General features: G+C 52.6%; 10 protein-coding genes across 10 annotated transcripts; 9 read left to right on the plus strand and 1 right to left on the minus strand.

Moving 5' to 3' along the window:
• Positions 1-277: 277 nt before the first annotated feature.
• Positions 278-913, minus strand: CKM354_001098800 (uncharacterized protein; the record flags this gene model as incomplete). The annotated part of the gene is made up of 4 exons (XM_044806463.1): positions 278-459; positions 520-681; positions 733-775; positions 833-913. The coding sequence occupies 4 exons, from the start codon at positions 911-913 to the stop codon at positions 278-280; spliced, it is 468 nt and encodes a 155-aa protein (XP_044662398.1).
• Positions 914-1988: 1075 nt separating this feature from the next.
• On the plus strand, positions 1989-4156 carry CKM354_001098900 (uncharacterized protein; the record flags this gene model as incomplete). The annotated part of the gene is made up of 2 exons (XM_044806464.1): positions 1989-2729; positions 2831-4156. 2 exons carry the CDS (start codon positions 1989-1991, stop codon positions 4154-4156), a joined length of 2067 nt encoding a protein of 688 aa, XP_044662399.1.
• A 603-nt stretch (positions 4157-4759) lies between these two features.
• Positions 4760-6729, plus strand: CKM354_001099000 (uncharacterized protein; the record flags this gene model as incomplete). Its single annotated transcript, XM_044806465.1, has 2 exons — positions 4760-6450; positions 6504-6729. The coding sequence occupies 2 exons, from the start codon at positions 4760-4762 to the stop codon at positions 6727-6729; spliced, it is 1917 nt and encodes a 638-aa protein (XP_044662400.1).
• Positions 6730-7772: 1043 nt separating this feature from the next.
• Positions 7773-8731, plus strand: CKM354_001099100 (uncharacterized protein; the record flags this gene model as incomplete). Its single annotated transcript, XM_044806466.1, has 2 exons — positions 7773-7866; positions 7914-8731. The coding sequence occupies 2 exons, from the start codon at positions 7773-7775 to the stop codon at positions 8729-8731; spliced, it is 912 nt and encodes a 303-aa protein (XP_044662401.1).
• Positions 8732-9434: 703 nt separating this feature from the next.
• CKM354_001099200 (uncharacterized protein) lies at positions 9435-9815 on the plus strand (the record flags this gene model as incomplete). The annotated part of the gene is made up of 2 exons (XM_044806467.1): positions 9435-9651; positions 9700-9815. The coding sequence occupies 2 exons, from the start codon at positions 9435-9437 to the stop codon at positions 9813-9815; spliced, it is 333 nt and encodes a 110-aa protein (XP_044662402.1).
• Positions 9816-11055: 1240 nt separating this feature from the next.
• CKM354_001099300 (uncharacterized protein) lies at positions 11056-12053 on the plus strand (the record flags this gene model as incomplete). Its single annotated transcript, XM_044806468.1, has 3 exons — positions 11056-11187; positions 11239-11542; positions 11605-12053. The coding sequence occupies 3 exons, from the start codon at positions 11056-11058 to the stop codon at positions 12051-12053; spliced, it is 885 nt and encodes a 294-aa protein (XP_044662403.1).
• Positions 12054-13252: 1199 nt separating this feature from the next.
• Positions 13253-14751, plus strand: CKM354_001099400 (uncharacterized protein; the record flags this gene model as incomplete). Its single annotated transcript, XM_044806469.1, has 2 exons — positions 13253-13390; positions 13450-14751. The coding sequence occupies 2 exons, from the start codon at positions 13253-13255 to the stop codon at positions 14749-14751; spliced, it is 1440 nt and encodes a 479-aa protein (XP_044662404.1).
• A 709-nt stretch (positions 14752-15460) lies between these two features.
• Positions 15461-18091, plus strand: CKM354_001099500 (uncharacterized protein; the record flags this gene model as incomplete). The annotated part of the gene is made up of 1 exon (XM_044806470.1): positions 15461-18091. The coding sequence occupies one exon, from the start codon at positions 15461-15463 to the stop codon at positions 18089-18091; it is 2631 nt and encodes an 876-aa protein (XP_044662405.1).
• Positions 18092-19570: 1479 nt separating this feature from the next.
• CKM354_001099600 (uncharacterized protein) lies at positions 19571-21036 on the plus strand (the record flags this gene model as incomplete). The annotated part of the gene is made up of 2 exons (XM_044806471.1): positions 19571-20559; positions 20613-21036. The coding sequence occupies 2 exons, from the start codon at positions 19571-19573 to the stop codon at positions 21034-21036; spliced, it is 1413 nt and encodes a 470-aa protein (XP_044662406.1).
• Positions 21037-22145: 1109 nt separating this feature from the next.
• On the plus strand, positions 22146-22862 carry CKM354_001099700 (uncharacterized protein; the record flags this gene model as incomplete). Its single annotated transcript, XM_044806472.1, has 2 exons — positions 22146-22543; positions 22613-22862. The coding sequence occupies 2 exons, from the start codon at positions 22146-22148 to the stop codon at positions 22860-22862; spliced, it is 648 nt and encodes a 215-aa protein (XP_044662407.1).
• Between the last annotated feature and the right edge of the window lie 414 nt (positions 22863-23276).

Here is a 23276-nt window from a genome sequence, read left to right on the forward strand (position 1 = left end):
ACAACGCAGGATGCTCGATTTTAGGTCGCTCGACCAAACACACTGCATCTTGTGTAAGAGCTGGAGATTCTGGCTTGGAGCACGGAGGTTCACAGACGATGGGGAAGTGATAACAACAGCGCCTGCTGCAACCAGTAGAGTTCTCTTCGAACCCGCTTCATTTTACTATCTCATGCCAATCATGTACAATCATGGTAGTAGGTCTTTTTCGCCGTTCTCGTCGTCGAGAATTCTCTACCCCTGACCAAGTCTCATTGTGTGGAAGCTGTCCAGACGACTAAGTCAAGTAGTCGCTGTTGATGTCCTCGTCGAAGTTGCCTACGAGGTGGCCGAAACCGCCTAGGCCGTCATCGAAATCGCTGGGAGCGTCGGTGAAGCTTGCCTCAATTGCCTCCAGTTTGATGCCATTCTTACGGCCCGACGGAGTGGGTGTCTTAGCGATACGGCCGTTGGTGACATCTGTAGAACACATAATATTAGCGCAGGTCAGGATCAACGCGGACAGCAAAGACAACTCACTAGCAAGAGCATCCTTTCTTGGAGTGTTGCGTGGAGTCTTCTTGGGGCTGCTAGCAGCGGACTTGCGGGCAGGTGTTATCTCGCCACGCTCACCACTCTCAACTTCTGCCTTGAGGACTGCGGCTTCCTTCTTGATCTTGCGGAAGCGGTTCTCGATGGTGTCTAGAACAATTTTCAGTAAATAGCTGATTAGTGCGACTGGGACTGGGGTACCGTAAGTGGTTCCGAAGTGAAGCGCGACTTGCTTGTAGTCAATCTGTTGTACACTTAGTAGACCGTACGCATAGTTAAGCATGACTTGATCGCAACAAACCTTGACACCAGTAGCAATGATAGCGGCGACGACGCGCTGCCAAGTCTCCTGGCTGTCCCAGTTGACTGTGGACTTGCCCATGTTGGCGCGTTATGCGGTGGCTGCCTGGTGGTGAAGCGCTGTGTGAAGTTGTGATGTTGATGTTAGAAAGGAGGGTTCACGAGGAAGACTTTGAAGTCAAGTAGGGTCCAAGAAGGTCATCAGCAAGTGAGTAAGTGAGGTCTTGTGAAACGTTGTGCGCGATTGTTTCGAAAGCACGTGCGTTTGCAGCTATGCAGCCAGAACAGATCTGAAGTCAGACGGAAGCAGACTGTCTTTTCACGAAAGCCGACACTGCTGCTGTGACTTTCCAGGAGCAGCCTCCAGGAACTCGAAAATGGTTTTTTAATTCGTAGATGCAATGCCTAGTTCTACAAGGCAGCTCCTTACCCTTTACTTCACATCTGAATATCGAAAGCAGTCCGCTCTCACTTCGCCGTTGGTGGGGCAACTTCCTCCGTTGGACCTGGAGTATCTGGTCGACGCGAGTTCACAGCACTTAACGCGTCCTCGTGAACCTATGTCAGCGCTCCTGGCAGAGACTAAAGTGGATGCTGGGGCTGTGAGCGAATCAATGCGAAATGGATGCGTCTTTACGCCAGCGTCCCTTGCGTCGACCCATCTCAGCAGGAAGGGCACAATGGCGACTTGAAATGAGTCACAGGCAGTCGGAAGGAGATGGTGAAGTGCACAAATCATACTGAATTGATGGGTGATGGGAGTATTGGACGAGAAGTTGCGCTGCGGAAACGGGTGAAGTCATCGGAACTGCCGAGCGCGATCTCCACCCCGTCTTCACATTCGCGTCCGGTTAACTCTTCGCGGACTCACCACGGACAACGCGTTCGCGACCCAAAAACGCGACTGAGCAACGCGCTTCGACAACAGGATGCTCACAGGCTATCTTCGAGTTCCTCCAGGATCTCCGACACGACTCTGCCACTCACAATGCGATGCCTTCCGCGCGACCCGGATCAGTGCCACCTTCCTAATCCTGTATTGCTGGGGCCTAGAGATTTCGAGCTATGATATCCCGACTTGAGATTCCCTTTCACGTTCTCTGGATGTCTTTTGCAAATTCTAGATGGTCAGAGTTAGTAGCAGCGCTTACTCAACAATGCCCGAAACATCTCAGCCAGAGTCGCGGAAGTTGATGGAGGATCTGTGCAGCCTCGAGGTGCCAGCAGTCCTGCAGGTCTCCCCGAACGCTGAACAAGTCCTCTACAGTACTACTCTTCAAAATGGACACAAGAAAGGAAGGTATGCGGTGTCGACCCTCTGGCTTGCGGACGCGGGTACAGCGGACTCTTCTCGGCAAATCACTTCTGGCGAGTTCAAAGACCACCTTCCTCGCTGGCATCCCGAAAGCAAGAGCATCGCCTTCGTATCTGACAGAGCAAAGGCTGGTGAGCAATGGGCCATCTATGTCTGGAACCTGCGGGATGGTGTTCCCTATGGTGAGCCTTACGCCATTACAGATGTGGGCAACGAACGGCAAATCGCCGCCTTTGAGTTCTCACCAGATGGCAAGAGCATTGCGTATCTCTGCGCCGATGCTGAGACCCCAGAGCACAAAGCTCGCAAGGATAACGGCGAAGACTGGCAGGTTTGGGGACATGAGTGGATTGATGCGCACCTGAACACGGTTGATATCGAGACCAAGAAGACTTTCCGCCACGCTGGTGAAGATGCGCGCGGAAACAAGTTCGACGACCATGTGACCGCTCTCAGCTGGGGGCGCGACAGTCTCTCGCTGGCCGTCGTGCACACGAGAACCTCCCACAACGAAGAGCCTTTCCTGACAGGCTCCCAAGTAAGCCTTATCAAGCTGTGGTCAGACGATTGTTGGTCCGCTGAGGTAAGCCACGTAATCTCCTTCCATGACATACTCGCATTCTTTGAGGCGATTCCTTTCAAGATTGCTGTTGGGTTTGCTCAAAATATACTGACTAAGCTCAGCCTGTCCTTGATCTCCCAACAGCTGTATCCAAGATCATTTGGGGCTCGGACGAGAAGTTGTACTTCGTCGGCGGCGTTCCTCTCGACAAGACCTGCGGCGGAACCGCGGTGTATTCTTTTCCAGCGCAAGCAGGCGCAGAACTTTCAAGAGTCGCTTTCGGTATCGAGGACGATGCAAAGCAGCTTGCCAGCGCCGACGGTACCCTCATCGGCTACGCAGAACGAGGCTTGCACGATGTACTCGTTATGCTGCCAGGCCGCGTCCTGCACAGCCAAGCTAAGTGTATCAAGGCGTTTGATGCCAGCTTCAGAGATGATGGCGAGGAACTGGTTCTGGCGCTTGCTACCTCGGACATCAATACACCCAATGAAGTATACTCGACTTCGCCAACAAAGACTGAGATGATACGCTTGTCAAATCATGGGAAATCGTTCAGAGACCGCAGTTTCGGCTCCTACAACCCATTTTCATGCTCATCGTTGGACAAGGAGGTTGATCTCGATGGCGTCTTCTTGACTCCAAGCTGGAGCTTACCAGCAGCTCCCCAACCTACCGTGGTCCTGATTCATGGAGGTCCAACAATGCGCAACTCCAACGAGTTCGATACGTACTTGTTCTACTGGACACCTTTTTTATTGCACCATGGCTACTCGGTCCTGCTCACGAACTATCGAGGAAGCACTGGGAAGGGGGAGAAGTTCGCCTCTTACAGCCTTAAGGGTGTAGGACGATACGATTGGGAGGACGTTGTAACGATCACGAACCATGCTATCAACCTCAAATACGCCGACCAAGACCGCCTGCTGGTCGGCGGCATTTCACAAGGCGGGTTTCTCACGTATCTCTGTGCCACCCGAAATGGATCATTATTCCCCTGGAAGTTTCGCGCAGCTGTTCCACTGAATGGCATTACAGACGCAGACACTATGTCTCTGACTTCTGATCTCGGTGCATCGATCGAGACGGAACTAGATATTGCTGGATCGCCATGGACGCAGTCGAAAAATGATACGCGCAACCGACAAGCCAGTGCTATCTGGGAAGTTGGCGAAGCAATGCGAAAATCTAAAGCAGAGAAAGTCATGATCCTCCCTCCAATGCTCATCATGCAAAGTGAAAAAGACGAGCGCTGCCCGATCGAGCAAGGAGTGGGAATGCGCCGGGCTCTGAGCCATTACGGTCTGCCCTTTGAGTTTGTTGTTTATCCGCGACAACCCCACTTGCTGATAGAGCAGAAGTTCTGGATTGATATGGCGGAGAGACTCGTGCGATGGTGTGAGCTGCATATTGGTCCGCTCGCGAAGTCAGCAAGCCAAGCTGGCTGACAAACCCTCCCATCCCGCAGCCACAATCCTGCATCCTTCGCCACACATTAGCAATCGCACAAACCCAGCGGCATATACCGAGCAGGCTGTCTCGACGCGGAGCAGAACTATGTCCGATAGACTACGCTCGCAAAGCAATGTTTTGTCATGAGGTGTTCGCGACTGTTCGTGTCGTCATGGTTCGCGATTCTAAATCCGCTGAAGCTGAGACCTATGCTCAGGACACTAGTTTCAACGACTCAAGTTATCGACGCCCCATGCTGACAAAGTACGTGGGAAGAAGAGTCACCACCCGCAGACCCTGCTTCTGCATGGGCATGATTGGCTTGACCAACAAGCAGCCGCTTCTGATTTCAAAGATGGCGCCTTTCCGCCCGATAATGTGCGGCACCCGAAGCTCAAGCTCTGTCTGGTGCAAAGCTTAGACAATTTTACAACGGGTGTCCGGCCATGTCCTATAGTCGCCGCCGGTGATACCACTGAAATATTGCTCACGCCCGCTCTCCTGGCGTTCGCTGACACAAAGATCAGAGGCAAGAAGTCGGAACTATCGCGAGATTCTACTCTGGAATTCACGAAACGATTGAGAGCTCTGTCGCTGGAATGGACTTGATTCGAGATGCGCCCATTGGCCAGTTGTTGCGCTGGCTCACCAATAATCGAGTACTACAGTATCCCGAGGAGAAGCCCGGCTTTCAATGCCCAGCAAGCTATACTCAGCGAGAAGGGGTTGCAGAGAAATCTCATGCCGAGTCTGTTTCGCGCACCTGGAACAGTCAATCAGCGGCCCCAGATCGCGGGATCGACGCAACGGACATCGAAAAGCAAGACCTGGAACCCATAGAGGAAGGTGCCCGTGATGAATCCCCCAGGATTTCGGGCATTGATCGTCCGACTCTGCAATCCATGCCGACAGCTCGATCAGATCTCGAGCGTGCCTTGACTACCGAGAACTTGGAGAAGCTGGAGACGACAAAGAGTCACATGGAGCGAGTTGGCACGCGCGCCACCCTGCAGCAGATCCGTACACAAGCAGAACTCGAAGCTGCCTTTACTGCATCCACCATTGCGAAAGAGCCCAGTCGTGCGATAGTGCCACAGCGAACAAGCAATGGAGACATTCTGGTAGACTGGTACACTGAAGGGGATCCAGAGAACCCTCAGAATTGGTCAAGTGGCAGGAAGCTCGTCGCTTCATCTATGATATACGTTTACACCATGGCAGTATACATGGGATCTTCGATCATCACCTCCTCGACTGAAGGCATCATGGAAGAGTTTCACGTCGGGCCAACAGCCGCCAGCTTGACTCTTGCACTTTACACGCTTGCTTACGGCATCGGACCACTTCTCTTCTCTCCACTGAGCGAAATACCAAGCATCGGCAGAAACCCGCCTTACATGATCACAATGGCAATTTTTGTCATTCTGTGCGTGCCTGCAGCTCTTGTGCAAAACTTCGCCGGACTGCTTGTGCTTCGTTTCCTGCAGGGCTTCTTTGGATCACCCTGCCTTGCCACTGGTGGAGCGAGTTTGCAGGACATGTACAGTCTGATCAAGCTGCCCTATGTGCTCTGCATATGGGCATTTGCTGCCACTTGCGGCCCAGCGCTGGGCCCGCTGATCTCAGGATTCTCAGTAGCAGCTGAGGACTGGCGATGGTCTCTTTGGGAGATGCTTTGGCTTAGTGGGCCAGTGTTCATTGGCATGCTCTTCTTCCTGCCCGAAACTTCTACAGCCAATCTCTTGCTGCGGCGAGCACAGAGACTGAGAAAGCTCACAGGAGACTCAAGATTGAAAGCTCAGTCTGAAATCGATCAAGCAAACTTGAAGCCAAGAGACATTGCTTTCGAAGCTCTGGTCAGGCCACTACAACTTATGGTTATGGATCCTGCAATCGCTTTCACGGCAGTCTATGTGGCGCTGTGCTACGGGATCTACTACTCTTTCTTTGAGGCATTCCCACTGGTTTATGTCGCGATGTACGGCTTTAATCTCGGCGAGCTTGGATTGACATTCCTCTCCATCACGGTCGGCGTGATACTGGCCATTGCAGCATTCTACGCATATCTCTACTACATACTGGAGCCGGAGATTCGCAAATATGGCTTAGGTGCGCCTGAACGACGTTTGATCCCAGCTCTGTTCGCTTCATTCTTGTGTCCGATCGGCCTCTTCATCTTTGGTTGGACCGCCGATCCGGATATTCACTGGATTGTCAGTGTGATTGGGATCATGATTTTCACGATGGGCATCTTTGTGATCATGCAATGCATCTTCGTATACCTTCCTCTGTAAGTCACTCTTCGGCGAAGATCGATATTCCTGTTTACTAATCTCATGACAGGGTCTACCCGCAATACGCAGCATCGCTCTTCGCCGGCAACGACTTCGCCCGATCGACGCTTGCGTTCGCAGCAGTGCTATTTTCGCGCCCGATGTACCTCAACTTGAACATTGGTCCTGGCACAAGTCTTCTCGGCGGCCTCACTGCTGGGTGTATTGCTGGTGTCTTTGCCCTGTACTTCTTCGGGGCAAGACTTCGTGCCCGGAGCAGGTTTAGCGCCAAGTAAGGCGTACGTAGTGGCCGAGGCTGCAGTGTCATGGACTCAGCTCTGCAAGGACCTCGACTCTTGTTCAGACCTGACAAGCTCAATCGTCACTTGTGAACAGCAGGCTTGCGACGTTAGCGCTGGGCTTGGTGTGGCTTGGCTTTGGGCATAGCTTTTGGGGCTGGCTTTTGAGTGTTCCTTGAGATCCGATGAGTGGCTTAATTCGCTGGCAAAGTGATCACTTTGCAATTTGCCAACGAAGGCATCGGTCGGCTTCTTGCTACCAGTGTCCGGCAAGCGATTCGCAAACATCAATAGGTCGGCACGCTCAATCGGTGCCGAGATCCCGATCTGCTCGCTGACGACAAGTGTCGTGGGAGCTCTGGCAAGGATGTGCTGGCTTGATGTACGAAAGTTACAGAGAGCAGAAGTCACATGAGCACAGTGTACGCACACGCCTTACAACCTCAGTTGTGGCTCAGAGGCATCAAACATCTTGGCATTCGACTACTCCACATCTTCATGCTGACATGCAGCTCCTGAAACACGATGCAAGTATCAGCTATGCTCCAGCTCTACCATAAGCATCAAGCTGCTCTCGAACATGAAACACCAAGGCCTAGACTTCGTCACGTTCAGCCTTGGTACATCTGCTGGTCAGTGGCTGTGATCAGTCGTTGACAGGCTGAGCAGAGGTTCTCCTCACTCATGGTTTCCTGGACGTAAATGCCAACACTACGAGATCGAAGTGTCTTCGCACCTTGCTGGCATCTTTACAACAGGTCTACAAGCAATGAGCCTGACAAGACGACTTGGCAATTAGCGAGAACAGGTGATACTGCCTGGACTGCAGACGCGTAGGACGTTTGTGGCTCAGGAAGAAGCCAACGCTGTACGATCGTACAGAATCACTAAAGTGGCAGTGATGGGCCAATAGACATGTATATAATGCTGAGGCAGAGTCTTTGAATTGAACATCTCACAGATCAGAAACAACATCACAGATCAAACAACCAAAGCACAATCGTCAATTCGTTACCTTTCCACTTCAAACATCGCTCAAAATGAAGGCACACTCTGTACTCGCCTTGATCACGCTCGTCGGAGGCTTGGTTCAAGCTCTTCCAAACAATATTGCCGCTCGTGATCGCGATGGCGGTATGTCCATTTCTTCAAGCATTCGGGCTGCACTGACAACGTAACAGATAAATGGCGTGACGTCGAGCGAAAGTTCAAAGATGAATACCATGAGGTTAAGGACAAGTTCCGTAATGCACTTCCGGACAAGTGGGATGACCATCGCATCAAGCTGAAAGTACGCGATGCGGATGATGGGCCAGATGGTGGCCCAGATGGCCCGGATGGTCCAGGGGGAGAATCAAAGGGTAAAGGTAAAGGCAAGGGTAAAGACAGATATGGCGAAGATGGACCAGATGGCGATGACCGCGGGGAGAGGGAGAAAGACGACGGACCGGATGGCGATGACCGCGACGAGAGAGAAAAGGACGATGGCCCAGATGGCGATCGCCCAGAAGAAGATCGCGAGGACGGCCCAGATGCTGATGGTCCTGACGCTGACGGCCCAGACAACTACGGTGATCGCCAAAACAACAATAACAGATACGACGAACATGGTCGCCCACAAAATAACAACAACTGGAACACCAACCAACCTCCTCGTCCAGAAAATGAAAGAGGAAATTGGAACCAAGGCCAAGGTCAACCTCGTCCAGAACGCTATAACAATCAAAATGGTGAGCAGCCTCCACGCCCTAACAATCCCATCGTAGGCAATCAGCTGAGCAAGCGCCAGGACAACCGCCCAGACGGCGACGATTTTGATTCTGGCGCAGCAGCCGATGGGCCCGATGGCGACGTTGATGGGCCCGATGACGGCCCTGACGGCAGCGATGACGGAGGGCCAAATGGAAACGATCGTTGGAGAAATGCCGGAGGACGAAACACTTATCCCGTGATTGGTGGTGCTTTTACACTCGCTATTGTTATGGTTGCTTTGCTGTAAAAATGAACGCGATTGCGAAATTTGTTTCGTTTGTTCTTCTGTCGCAGAGGGAAAGAGAATTTGATGAGATGAGGTGGTCGTGGTGGTGGTTGGAGAGGAAGGTTTCTGGTTGACACATGAAGCGTGACGAAAAATTGAGGGTCTTAGTTCTGGAAACATGCCAGACCCTGTTCGTGGTGTTTTGAGGGAATTGATGATGGCTCTTAATGAATTACGAATGTATGAAGGGTCTTGCGAGATCGAACAGTCGCTAAGTTGTTGCTTGTTTTGGTTTTGATGATAGTTGTGGACAAGTTCGGTAATCTTATTGCAGTTTGCACCTTAACTCTGTGAAAGAGTGAAAATCTCCATCTCTCGCACGGGCTTGACTGCGTGAGCGTTCGTCTGCTGCAAAATGAAATTGTGTCAGTGCCAGCTGTCAACCTAAAGGCCTCGTGATCGCAAGTTAACGTTCGTCGATTTTGCTTCAAGCACTAAAGGCGCCTATTAAACTCAGGTTGCCAGGATATAGAGTTGTTTCGACAAAGCCGAAGAAGATGAAGAGAGTGCCGATAGCCGTCTGCCTTGAAGCTGTGCAATCTCTGTCAGTCGCTATATAGACACGGAGAACGTGCCTCAAGTCACAAAGCACACTCCAGTTCAGTTCACACACAGCACACATTCGTTCAACGATATCCAGACAGTCTTTACATCAAAACTCACAATGAAGTTCAACTCGGTTCTCCTCGCCGTCGCTGCCGCGCTCAGTGTTGCACACGGCGCTCAGATGAACGCAGAGGCCAACGAGGTCGTTGCTCGCGCCGCAGAGGCAGAGCCACAAGGGCACGGTCCAGGCGGCAATTTCCAAGGTGGTGGCAGTGGTGGCGGCAGCTCAGGTGGCAGCTCGGGCGGCAGCAGCGGCAACAGTAACAATAACAACAGTAAGTCGTAAACGCCGGTCTCGCACAGCTGGAGCTAACGCGCAACAGAAGAGTGCGACGACGACGATGATGATGACGGACACTGCAACTCCGCAACAGGACTCTCACTCCCAGTATTCGGTAGTGTGGCTGGACTTGCGGTGGCTATGGCTGCCTTGCTGTGAGCAGTGTTGCTGGGCAATTTTCGGGAGTTGATAGGAAGTGAGGTCTGGATAATCATGGCGAGTGGTTTGTCGACTTTGATGGAGTTGCCGGTTTCGGTGGTGGGGCCGCGGACGTAAGCCTACCATAGTATCTCCATAACAAGAGTAGCCATCGTCAACTGTCGGAACAGTGAATCTTCGTGTGTCTCACTCAAACTCTCCAGGCACCAGTTTAAGATCTCTTTCACTTGGTCGGCGTGCCACAAATAAGTACCGTGTTGAGCATAGTGCATTGAGTGGAGTCCTTCAATGGCCATTAGTGTGCTTCGAGAAATATACACCCATGAGCTATTTGTGCAGTAGTGGCATCACTCCCACACGATGGAGATTGTGGTGCCAGCCAAGGCGATGCTCCCCGCAGCTGCTCCAGAGTCTGCTTGTGTCCGCTTGGGGCTTGCTCGGCGGCGTTATGCTTACTTGAGTGACGTACGCTTACTGCGGAGAGCTGTCAAGACGTGACATCGTGTTGCAAACCAGGTTTTCCATGGTTTCTGGCAGAACTCACAGAATGCCGCGCCTTCTCTTCGTGGCCTGACCAACAAATACATGCGGCCTGCATGGGTAGCAAGCGGCGATACGTGCGACGAGAGCCCATTGGGACTTCCTGGGGAGATCATCCGGATGTTCCGCTGAGGCTCGGTGATGCTGGGTGGAGCGGTGGAGTAGTAATATGTGGCTTTGCAGTCGATGCCAAGGGCTGGGCGCAGAACTTTTCAGTGGACATGTCCAGGGGTTTGTTCGGTGTTTTCGAATGAGGAAGCAACATCTGTGGATGCCTTATGTATCCCGGTTAATAATGAAACATAGTGCATAGGCACTCGTCACCTCATTTGCTGATCACGCCGATTCTTTGCGGACATTGTCAGCTCTGCCCGCAAAACATGCCCGCTTCTCTGCGCCTATGCTTGAGACCAGCATTGACCAGGTAGTAGGTCGTGGCTCTCTTGTCATGATGGCTGAGCAGGCTTGTGTATCCTGCCAGCCGCCATGGCCGCGTACAGCTCAGACCTTGCGGGTGAACAGGAGCAGCGTAGCGTAGTCTGCGAAGCCGTATTCTGGGACTTCCGGACACTCGTGCCATGTATATAACATCCGCGCCGTGCTCATCCAAACTCCCTCTACAAGTTGTCAGAACCCGGCTATATTAGGATTTTCTTCTCCAGTAAAGCATCTCATCGCCATCCGACGTGGTTATTCCAACATGCGCAACACAAACTGGACCTTCGCCTTGTTGGCTGCGGCCATCTGTGCTGTCAAAGGACAGGACCTGGACCAGAATGATATTCCACAGGAGTGCCGGTCCACCTGTCAGCCAGTAGTGGACACTGAGAACGTGCGTATGGCCGGTGCACAGTGGTATTGAAGCTTGCTAACACCTGAGCAGAGATGCGACCAGCAATTCGACGACGATGATAACAACAACAATCTCCAGCCAGGAATCCCAGCCAACCAGCAGTACCGAGACTGCGTGTGCCAGGACCAGAACGCCGCACAAGCTCTTGCTTCTTGCGTCGAGTGCGTGGCACGTTTCCCGAATTACTACCTGGATCTGGACGACAACAACAACCCTGATACCGATGATGGTCCAGATGGCGATGATCTCAATGATCCCGATGGCGATGATGGGCAAGGCCAAGGCAATAACAACAATAACAACAACAACAGGAACCAGACTGTGATCGATAATGGTATGACTTGAAGCCGTGATCCGGAGAGCGCAATCGAAGCTGAGTACTGACCATCTTCACAGACGTCGCTGAGTGGGCGCGTATTTGCGGCCTGCAAGTTCCTGGAGCCAACAACACAAGCCCGAACCCAACTGCTGGACCTACTGCCGCTGCTCCAAGAGTCACCGCCACTGGTAGCACAACCGTGGTGCAGACAGTCGATTGCGACGACCTCAATGACCCAGATGGACCAGATGGTGACGACAACCCTGATGCCAATGAGCCCCAGTGCACCAGAACCACAGTACTTCCAGTTTTCGGAACCATCACCGGCGGAAACCAAACCCCTGGACCTGCTCCAACAGGCGTCTCGACTTCATTCACCACGTCTGTTGGCACTGGCGCGAACGGTCAAACGAGCACGTTCACCACCGGTGTTGCAGTCGCGACTGGTGCCGCTGCTCTCCCAGCTGAGGCTGCGTCGTTCTTCGGAGCTGGTGCCGCCGCTCTTGTCGCAGCTTTCGCATTGTAGAAGCAGGAATTTTCCGAGAGAAATCGTTCTTGGTGTTGCGTCGGGTGGTTGAGGGGCATTTGCCACGGCAGGCTCCAGGCTACAGTGCTTGTATCGGAAGTGGATCGTAGTAATAGCGATAGCTGATGCATTATGAGCCAACGAATAACGGACATTTAATACTCGCTGAGCAATTCTGGCTTTGATTCATTGTTCCTTCTAGCGGCGTGTTCGATGCGACCAGGTAGCCATGAATAGTATGCTATCCTGGGATAGCATCTGCAGATGAGCCTGTGATACCCTGAAGGCCGCGACAGTGACTTGCGACTGGACTCCTGCGGGCCTGTGTTATTAGTGATATGTTATTAGTGATACACGGGTAGTCGAGGCACGGCACAAGCTGGCAATGTATCTTGGACACCCTCGGGCAACAAATTTGCGTAGGCGCCGGGAGAGCCATCGTGTACAGGTGAGGCCTGCGAGCAGCACAAGAGCGAAAGCCTTTGTTTACGTTTTGCTGTAGCTTCGGACTGGAAATTGATAGTGGACTGACACGTCGCGTGTTGGATCTGTTCACCAAGATTTGCCGATGACTTGACACGTCGCCCACGACTTTTCCGCATCACGCAGCGGAGCAGCGCTCGAAGCGCAGTGAGCCTGCCATAAGCACGCGTCGAATCGCGTCGTATCGTCTGGCATCGTGTATGCGGCCATGTGTGTCGTCGTTGGGTTTGACGACGAAGCGACAGCCATGGCAAACGGCAAAGAGCCACGCCGTGCGACACGTGGAACGTGATATTCGTCGGAAGCAGTTTGTAAGCGGAAAGATCGGGGCTCACGGCAAAAGCGCGTATCGTAGAGATGAATGGAGGATAGCGCAGCTCAAAGAGTTGTATCGTGAGAGTTATCCTCTCTCTTCGCCTGTTCCACGAATGAGAAGTCGCTCCCCACAGAATTCCCGGCTCGCCCTCGGCCAACGCGGGCTGTATAGTGACCTCGGTCAACTTAACCACTGCGTTCTGAGCCAGCCTAGGCGCAGAGCATCCTCGCATTAGCATTGAAAGAGTGTAAGGGACCTCTCAGATCGTCGCTGATTCTTTCGTTTTCCTCCTTCATCAGAGGATCTTTGATCTCACCTATTTACAGCCTGACCCTCTCCAGCATTCCTCATCTGGAGCTCCATCTCTTTCACATCCAGAAGTTCATAGACCTCAGCCATTATGTCTGTCCCATACAAGATTGAGGCCAGCGAGGAGCTGCTCGTCGCTGGCGGCGGTGGCGGCAGCCGCGCAAGCGACAGAATCCCATTCATGGCACGTCCATTCGTGTCAGAGCGGGCGAAGAAGACATTGGACTTGGTATGTTCATACAGCACTTCCATGGTGGCGAGTCAAAGACATGCTAATACTCTCACTAGGTCGAGAAGTTCGTCGAAGAAGAATGTATCCCCGCAGACACCGTATACGCACAGCAGGTCGGCCAAGGCGTGCAAGAACGATTCAGCGCGCATCCACAGGTGATCGAGGACTTGAAGAAGCGAGCAAAGTCATTGGGATTATGGAACATGTTCTTGCCAAAGAACCACTTTAAAGAGGGTGCTGGCTTCAGCAACTTGGAATATGGCCTCATGGCAGAATACTTGGGCAGGAGTGCCACTGCCTCTGAGGCATGCAACTGCTCCGCTCCAGACACTGGCAACATGGAAGTGTTCGCCAAGTACGGCACACAGGCACAAAAGGACCGATGGCTCAAGCCATTGCTCGACGGCAAGATTCGCAGCGGTTTCTTGATGACCGAGCCAGATGTTGCATCGTCCGACGCCACGAACATTGAGCTCAGCATGCGAAAAGAGGGCAACGAGTATGTGCTCAATGGCTCCAAGTGGTGGTCTTCCGGAGCTGGTGACAAGCGATGCGAAGTCTTCATTGTCATGGGCAAGTCAGATCCAAACAATCCAAGCCCGTACAAGCAGCAGTCCGTCATCATCGTGCCATTCGATACTCCCGGCATCACCATCCACCGCATGCTGGGCGTCTTTGGCTACGATGACGCACCACACGGACACGGCCACATCACCTTTGAGAACGTGCGAGTGCCAGCCGAGAACATGGTGCTGGGCCCTGGCCGCGGCTTCGAGGTCATCCAAGGACGTCTTGGCCCAGGCCGTATCCACCACGCCATGCGAAGCATTGGTGCTGCCGAGAAAGCTCTGGAGTACATGATCGCCCGCATGAATGACCCTCGCAAGACACCATTCGGCAAGCAACTCGCAGAGCACGGTGTCATGCTTTCGCGTGTCGCAGACGCTCGCGTAAAGATCGATTCCGCCAGGCTCCTAGTGTGCGAGGCTGCCATTAAGATTGACAGCAAGGACGCCAAGTTCGCCCTCAAGGAGATCGCAGAGGCAAAGATCCTTGTTCCAAGAATCCTCCTCGAGATCATCGACGACGCTATCCAGGCGTACGGAGGTGCTGGTGTCTCCCAGGAAACTCCTCTTGCGAACATGTGGGCTTCAGGACGAACAATGAGAATTGTTGATGGTCCTGATGAGGTTCACATGCTGCAGATGGGCAGGAACGAGAACAAGAGGGGCAAGGCATGCCTCGAGAAGATTGAGTGGCAGAAGAAGAAGGCGGCGGAGATGTGCAAGGCATACGGCATGGAGAAGAGAGATATCCTCCAGTTGGATCGCCAAGTGGCCAAGCAGTCAAAATTGTAGATCTTTCCAATGATTAGATCATATGTATCAGCGAACGTTCGACAGCAGTTCTCTCAAGATGGAAGCCGAAGTTCTTAATCATGTGAAGTGGTAGTTATCAGGAAGGTGTGAGAGTCCGGTGCTATCCTTGTCGAGTCAAGTTCTTGCCTGAGGCGCGAAGCACCTGCCTCGCGACCGCCCCTCCACACCTCCCGTCCGCCTGCACAAGATCTCGACCAATGCACACTTCTTCCCACAAACCTCGTATCACAAACAATGCAGCATGACCGCATCCTTATCAACCGCATCGCTACCAAACATGGGCACCTCCATGTCGTATCGTGCCTCCACGAAGTTGAAAGGGATCAAGAAACCCGATTTGGGCAAAGCTATCCATAGCTTGCCCTTCAACCCTCCCACCGCAGAGCAAAAGCCGGAGTATGCTGACCCTTTGCGTGCAGGCGGGTGGCATGACCCCGCTAGAAACACTACGCGATACGCGCTCACGCGTTCCTTGACTATGGTAGGTATTGCCCATTGAAAGGGCAAAGCGTGAGTAGGATACGTTGCTACTGTCTTTATTCAGCCATTTGTCGCGTGTTGAGGTCCGGACTTTGCGAGATTGTTATAATTCCTAACTTTCCTCTGGACGGGGCATTCCAAGTATCTTCTTAGCATCAGTCTTTCTGCTGAGGGTTCTTTCTATATTTTCCTTGTGGAAGACGATCAGATGTTCGGACCACTCTACGATTACCCTCTACGGGCATTGGCCGACATCTCTGCCACAGGAGGTAATGCGAAGAAGATGCCATCAAAGACAGAACAACGAGTCGTGATCATCGGTGCGGGGATAGTTGGTGCCAATGTAGCAGATGAGCTGGTCTCAGCAGGATGGAAGAACATCACAGTCGTGGAACAAGGGCCTCTAGGCATGCCTGGCGGATCTACATCACATGCTCCTGGACTGGTCTTCCAGACGAATTCATCAAAAACAATGACGAAGCTTGCGAAATACACCAGAGATAAGCTTTCGTCCATTGAGAAGGATGGGCAAAGTTGCTTCAACCCGGTCGGTGGGTTAGAAGTGGCAACAATTCCAGAGAGGATGGAGGAGCTTAAGCGTAAGCACGGACTTGCTGCGTCTTGGGGAATCGAAGCACGTCTCATAAGCCCTGAGGAGTGTCTCGAAAGATATCCACTGCTTGTCAAAGGGAAGGTCCTCGGCGGCTTGTACATTCCCAGCGATGGCCTCGCTCTGGCAGCACGAGCCGTACAGCTCTTGATTGAGCGCACTCGGGCAGCAGGTGTCCGATATCTCGACCTCACTCCAGTGACCGGAATCGAGCGCAAGAGCAACCGTGTCACCGGCGTACAAACAACGAACGGAACTATCCCCGCCGACATCATCGTGTCCTGCGCAGGGTTTTGGGGAGTTGAAATTGGTGCCATGGTCGGGCTACCAGTTCCATTATTGCCACTCGCACATCAATATGCCAAGACAACGCCGCTACCTTCGCTGAAGAAGCGTAACAACCCGCCGAACTGGGCCACACTCCCAATTCTCCGTCACCAGGACCACGATCTCTACTACCGGGAGCATGGCGATCAATATGGTATTGGATACTACGGACATAAGCCTATGCCTGTGGTGGCAGCATCATTGGGCGTGACACCTAAGCAAGTCGACGAGAAGAACATGCCTTCTCGTCTCCAATTTACACCTGAAGACTTTGCACCAGCTTGGAAAGAATCACAAGAGCTGTTGCCGGCGATGAGAGAAGGACAAATCGCAGATGGCTTCAACGGCATTTTCTCGTTCACCCCCGATGGAGGTCCGATCTTCGGTCAGCATCCTACATTGGACGGCTTCTGGGTAGCAGAGGCAGTCTGGGTGACACATTCTGCTGGCGTGGCTCGGGCCCTTGCACAAACACTGACTACCGGGAAATCCGAAATCGACATGGCGGAGTGCGAGATTTCTCGTTTTGAAGATGTTCAAACAGCACCTGACTACGTCCTCGAGACGTCTTCGCAGAATTTCGTTGAAGTCTACGATATTATCCATCCATTTGACCCCAAGGAATCGCCGCGAAACTTGCGTGTCACACCATTTTTCCAGCGGCAGAAAGAGCTTGGTGCATACTTTTTGGAGCAGAGAGGCTGGGAGAGACCGCATTGGTATGAAGCCAATGCAGCGCTCGTGGACCAGTTGCCGTCAGAATGGCGGCCAGTCGATCGTGATGCCTGGTCAAACAAGCATTACTCTCCCATCGCAGCTGCAGAGGCGTGGAAGACAAGAACTGCTGTTGCCATGTTCGATATGACACCACTGCATCGTCTCGAAGTCTCTGGACCGGGAGCTGTCGAGTTACTTCAACGACTCAGCACGGGCGACATGTCCAAGCAGCCAGGATCTGTCACATATGCGATGTTACTGGATGATCAAGGCACAATTCGAAGCGACATCATTGCTTCTCGTCTTGAGGAGAATCTCTTCCAAGTCGGTGTGACGAGCCACACACATTTCGACTACTTGAGCCGCGAGGCAAGGAAGCAAAGTGAGCTTTCCTCGAATCTCAGCAGATGGGTCCAAGTCCGCGATGTGACTGGCGGCACATGTTGCATCGGTCTTTGGGGTCCACGCGCTCGGGACTTGATCACTACTGTGAGCAAGGATGATTTCAGCGAGAGTTGGTTCAAGTATCATCAGGTGCGGAAAGTGCACATCAATGGCATTCCCGTCCGAGCGATTCGTCTCACTCATGTCGGAGAGCTGGGCTGGGAACTTGTCACAAGTGCAGAGAACGGTCAGCGACTGTGGGATACTCTGTACAAGGCTGGACAATCGCACGGAGTCGTCGCTGCAGGCCGCATTGCCCTTAATGCTCTACGCATGGAGGTCGGATACCGTGACTGGGGCTCAGACATGACTACGGAGCATGATCCCTATGAAGCTGGACTTGCTGCTACGATCAACACCAGAAAGACCGGCTACGTTGGATACGCAGCATTACAGCAAAAGTCGAGACCTTCACGAAGACTACGCTCCCTGGTGATCAACGACGGGAAATCCGTGGTCCTAGGCAAAGAACCTGTCTTCATCGGAGGACAAGCACAAGGCTATATCAGCAGCGCAGCATTTGGCTACAGTATTGGCAAGCCTATTGCGTACGCCTGGTTGCCGAGCACAGTGAGCGAGGGTGATGTCGTTGAAATTGAGTATTTCAGCAAGAGGATTCAAGCTACTGTTTCGCCTGATCCTTTGCTGAAGTTGGCGACTAAGGCGAGGAGGACGAGCTCGGGTGCTGGGAGGCAGGATGTGTGGGGAGGACAACAAATTTCTGCGAGGGCGAAGTTGTGATGAACGATGATGAGATATGAGTTTTTGGCGGCATGTATAGGCATGGCTTGATGATTATGAGGCACTAGTGGCGTTTTGTGACTTGGTTCGAGGTTGGGTACAGAGCGTAATGAATTCGTTCGTGATGAATCAATGTCTGCCCCAATGCTTTTCCCGCTTGTTGAGTGTCGTGTCATGTAGAGAATGTCGTGCAGATGACACAAATGGTAACGGTCTCCATGCTGTACAGATAGTTCCGTCATATCCAGCGTTGAATCCTACAGCTCATGCATACCGTGCCAGCCACGTTATCATACAGACGGTCAGCTTCAATGCGGTGTGAAGAAGCACGCTAAAGTTGGTCACAGATTGCATAAGCATCGAGATGGTTCCCTGGTGATCATTCTTCATGGACTGATCACACGATGCTTCATAGGAGGTTGGTGGCTCGGGGCCGACCATTGCCGTCTTCAAGCCAGATCACCGACGGGATACCCATTGAAACAGGTGTAAGGCGTGTCGCGAAGGAGAACCGATGTCGTACCGCGTATGTTGGCAGACGGCGTAACGATGGACTGGGCATCACAACGGGGTCCAGACTCATCATGAATGCGCAATCGCTGGTCAGTGGTGCAGGTGGTTCGGCTGGTCCTCCTTCCAGATGTGGTGTTGCTATCCCACCCACGAACTGCCGCGACGATCCCTGCTCGGCACGGCCCTTTCCCCAGGCTGATGTTCGTCTATCTTCACGGCGGCGCGCTGGATGTTGACTCCCAAACAGGATGCCACGATCCGCCATCATCACCACCCATACGCGTTCTCGACCCGCCCAAGCCTGCTGCCATCTTCCTCGCATCCCACGTGTCGCGCCGAAATTGCACGGCTCATGAAGTCAGCATGACCACGCGCCCGCCGTTGTCAGCGCCTCTTGACCCGACCGAGTGCGAGTAACCAACCGCCGCCAGCGAATGCCACCTGCACTCGTCCTGCTGAGCAAGATTGTCGTCGTGTCGCTGCCCCGCCTGGGTGATCACGATGTCGCGTAGGCGCGCTCGAGATGGTGGGCTCGGTGCAACAATAGCTGCAACAAGTCCCGTAGACCGCGCCAATTTGCCGTCACCGTGGCAGCGCAATCCAGGCGCCTCGTGTTGGGCAGCGCTCTTGATTGCATGCGACGAGGGAAAAGATAGCACGGGCGTTGAGAGATAGCAGCAGCAACAAACGCCAACATCGCGTCCGTCTCGCGATCGTGTGCGATTTCTGGCGACTGCTATCGGCAGCAGCGATAAACGTCCACGAGATATCCAACAAGCAGGCGTGTCGTGCGTGTCGAGATACCAGCCCTGATGTAATTGGCCCGGGAATCGAATGGGAGGGCAGCCATATCGGGTAGCTAGGTTCGCCTGCTGGTCTCAGCATTGCCTAACTCAAAATGGATGCCTTGATCCTATGCCAAAGGACACGCTCACCCCATGGGGTTTGGCATCTCTTCGTGAGACCATGCTGTCCGGCATACAGAATCACCATATATGCCAGCGTAAGTGTGTGAGTATTGTGGCGGTCTCTTCATATCACACCACAAACCATTCCATCTCATCACAAATCATATCCCTTCCCGCTTCCATACCATTGATATATCCCTTCACCATGCCAAGGACAGACTCAGTAGCCTCTGGCTTCTTGGGCTATTTCGGCTTCGGTGCCAAACCAACAGAGCCTGAGGTCAAGAATGCCACACGTGCACTCCCTGCCAGCTGGTATCAATCAAAAGAGATGTATGAGCTCGAGCGACGAGCAATTTTCTCTCGCAAGTGGCAACTCCTTACACACAAGAACCGCTTCGTCGAGGCCGGCGATTTCCTTCGCTTTCCCATCGCTGGATTCAACATTGTCCTCGTCAAGGACCGCCAGGGCAACATTAATGGCTTCCACAACGTCTGCCGGCACCGCGCCTTCCCCGTCGTGACAAAAGACTCTGGCACCGCAAGAATATTTTCATGCAAATACCACGGCTGGTCATACGGTTTGAACGGCAAGTTGGCGAAAGCACCCGGCTATCAAGACCTCGATGGCTTCAAGAAGGAGAACAACGGTCTGCTTCCTATTCACGTCAAGATTGACAAGACTGGTTTCGTGTGGATCAATTTGGACGCAAAGGAGGAGCCAGAGATTGCGTGGGAAGATGACTTCGGAGGTGTCGACGAGCAAAAGCGATACGAACAATTCAACTTTGAAGACTACGTTTTCGACCACTTCTGGGAGATGGAGGGCGATTACAACTGGAAGATTTTGGCCGATAACTACAACGAGTGCTACCACTGCCCAACAACACATCCTGACATTGGTGCGCTCGCAAACCTGGACTCGTACGCCGTCAACACAACGAAGGGTCAGATTCTCCACGACGCCGCCACGACTGAAGAGCAGAGAAAGGCCGGGCTCGTTGTCGCAGCCAGCTACTACTTCCCTAACGTTTCTACCAACATTTCGTAAGTTTCGCACCGTCGCGTTTGTCATCGTGCAGCACTAACAGCCACTCCAGCCCCCACTTCTTCATGATCCAACGCTTCGTCCCCAGCAGCTCCAGCCGCTCCTCCATGCAGTATCAAGTCTTCCGCAACAAGAACTCCTCCGATGAAGACTTCGACCTCGTCAGCGGAATTTACAAACGCATCATGTCCGAAGACAAATACCTCTGCGACCAAGCGCAAAAGAACTTGAACGCTGGAGTTTTCATCAACGGTGAAATGCATCCTAAGATGGAGAAAGGACCGCTTTACTTCCAAGCTTCTATTCGTGAAACTGTTGTTGCACACCATGCGAGAGAACAGCAACAACGAGAGGAAATTTGGCCTGCGAGACACCAGTTGCCGAATACGACGAATTCGGTCATTTCGCAGGAGGACATTGATTTTTGTTCCGGGTTGGCCTGTTCGCCGGAGAAGCAGGAGCAGTTGGCTTGGTAGATCAAGATGATGGTCTTTTTGTTAAGATCATTGATGATGTTGATGACGATGACGAAAGTTGATGCATGTTTTTTGAGTGATAGCGTTCGCAAATTGAGTAAATAGCATTTCTTGAGAAGGTATGGAGTTGGGAATACTTTGGGTTATTACAAGAGGAAGAGAGGGAAGGAGTTGAAGGTTTTGCAATTGTTGCACCACTCCGTCGAAGTAGTAATATCTTTTAGACAGTTCGCATTCTGCGACAAGATTGATTGATTATGAGAAGACGTTCTATCTTATTATCCTTGACTTGCCTCTTTATTCCTCATAGCATTTCGCTGCTCATCTTGATACTGGAGTCGTCGGCAGCGCCCGAAGTGGAAGTCGCCGTCGGCTCTGCTTGCTTGGGCCATGCCGACGAACACCACCCTCCTTCCCCACGACCTCTTCTCCTCTTCCACCTGATGATCGTCTCAGAATCTCTCATCAGCACAGTCAGCACCCAACAAGCGGGGCACATCCGGCATGAACCGAAACACACCTCGCCCGCCGCAACGACACATCTCGTGACATTCCATACCAGCCCGTCCGGCCAGAACACTTCCGCTCTGCCATTCAGCAAATCAGCCATGCCACTGCAAGCCTCCCGTCAGCCACCATAAACGCTCTTTGGGCAGCGGAACTTTTCGATACATATCCCGCGGCTGTCCTGGCCATGCCACACATGCTGTGTGGCCGGACGATGCAGATCCCTAGCGATCAGCGAAGAGCTTCGAGACTCTTATTTTCTGATCCTGCCGTCTTGGTGGAAGCACGCGAGCATCGCGTTGTGAGCCGCATGAACCTGGTCCTTCTGCCTCTACTCTCTGTCTTGCATTGTGCTTCCACCCTTTGATTACTCTTTCCACAGACCGTGACGCTCCGATTTGACACAGCCGCGGAGCCATTGATACATGCACATCATCCACGCTAGGGACTTAGGGAAGACTATTACGCAAACGACTCTTCCTCGTCGGCGGGGTTACGGTTCTCGGCGCTGCCGCCGTTGTTGAGAAAGACAAACATCACATCACCTGAGCATTCCGCGAGAGAGAAGATATAATCAAATCTAGGATCGCGCTGCTGCAAGGATGGCTTATCCTTTCCTCGTCGCGCCCATCTTCGCGCCTACATATCGTGTTGTGGAACAACCTGCTCGTCGGCAAAGCGTTCCCCTCCCAGCGCCACCGAAGAATCACGCCGATTTAGAAGGACTGGACTTTCATCGCGATTCTAGTGGCTCACCTTCACCAACGAATACAGGCATGGAGTCTCCTGCGAGGAGAAATAGTTCTCTCGCCACCCACCGCGTCCCAAGAACATTCGGCTCTGCAACAGTTCGAACACGATCTCTCGGCTTCGGAGCAGGCGTAGTCTACGAACGCGACTATCAAGAACCTTCCGACGACGATGTCATAATCGTTACAGTCCGACTAAGCAACCAATTTCGAAAACTCTCAGTCGATGGAGGAGACGAATTACCCAGTCGGTAAGTAATTCAATCCTTCCTCGCCACCGCACCTACACTTCAATCTACAATCACTAACGACCCTCCCAGCCCCCAACGCCGCTCTTTCCTCCGCCGCCTCTCAACCCGAATGGGCTCCGGTCTCGACCACAGCGCACAAAAAGAAGAACGCTACAAAGCCGTCAAAATGCCTCGCGGAGAATATAAACGCCATTTTCGACGCGACAAAGATGGCAATTACGCTGGATCTGAACCTGAACGAGAATGGAATGAAGCCGAATTGATGAAGGAATATGAAGCTTATCAGGATTTGCCGCTTTCGACTGTTCTTCTTTGCTAGAACGGGAATCCATCAGCTGTTCGTCCTGCGATGAGATGGGATGAGAATGGTCTTGCCTGAATGGTGAAATGCATACCAAGCTACGTTTCTCAACAGAAACTACGGAGACCCATGGCGCAAAGAAGCTTTTCCACTCGGTGTCCGATAGCGAATGGAAAGCCAAATGAGAGGAAAGGGCGTTATCACGCCATGATTTCACAGGCGTCGAAGTTGAGCAGAATTTCGGGTGGGATCGGAACTGTCAATGGACGACACGCATGTGATTGCGAGCAAGGTGGTGATTCTTCTCAGTTTTTTTCTGTTCCCAGGAACGCGGAGAGCGAGAAATGTTCCATGTTCGGTCCTGATGGGGATCATGAAACAAATATGGTGTAAGGCGATTGCTTCGAGGATCAGACGCTCGTCTTGTATGCT

This window comes from Cercospora kikuchii (genome assembly GCF_019650295.1).
Source record: "Cercospora kikuchii DNA, contig_00007, whole genome shotgun sequence".
Taxonomy (NCBI): Eukaryota; Fungi; Ascomycota; class Dothideomycetes; order Mycosphaerellales; family Mycosphaerellaceae; genus Cercospora; species Cercospora kikuchii.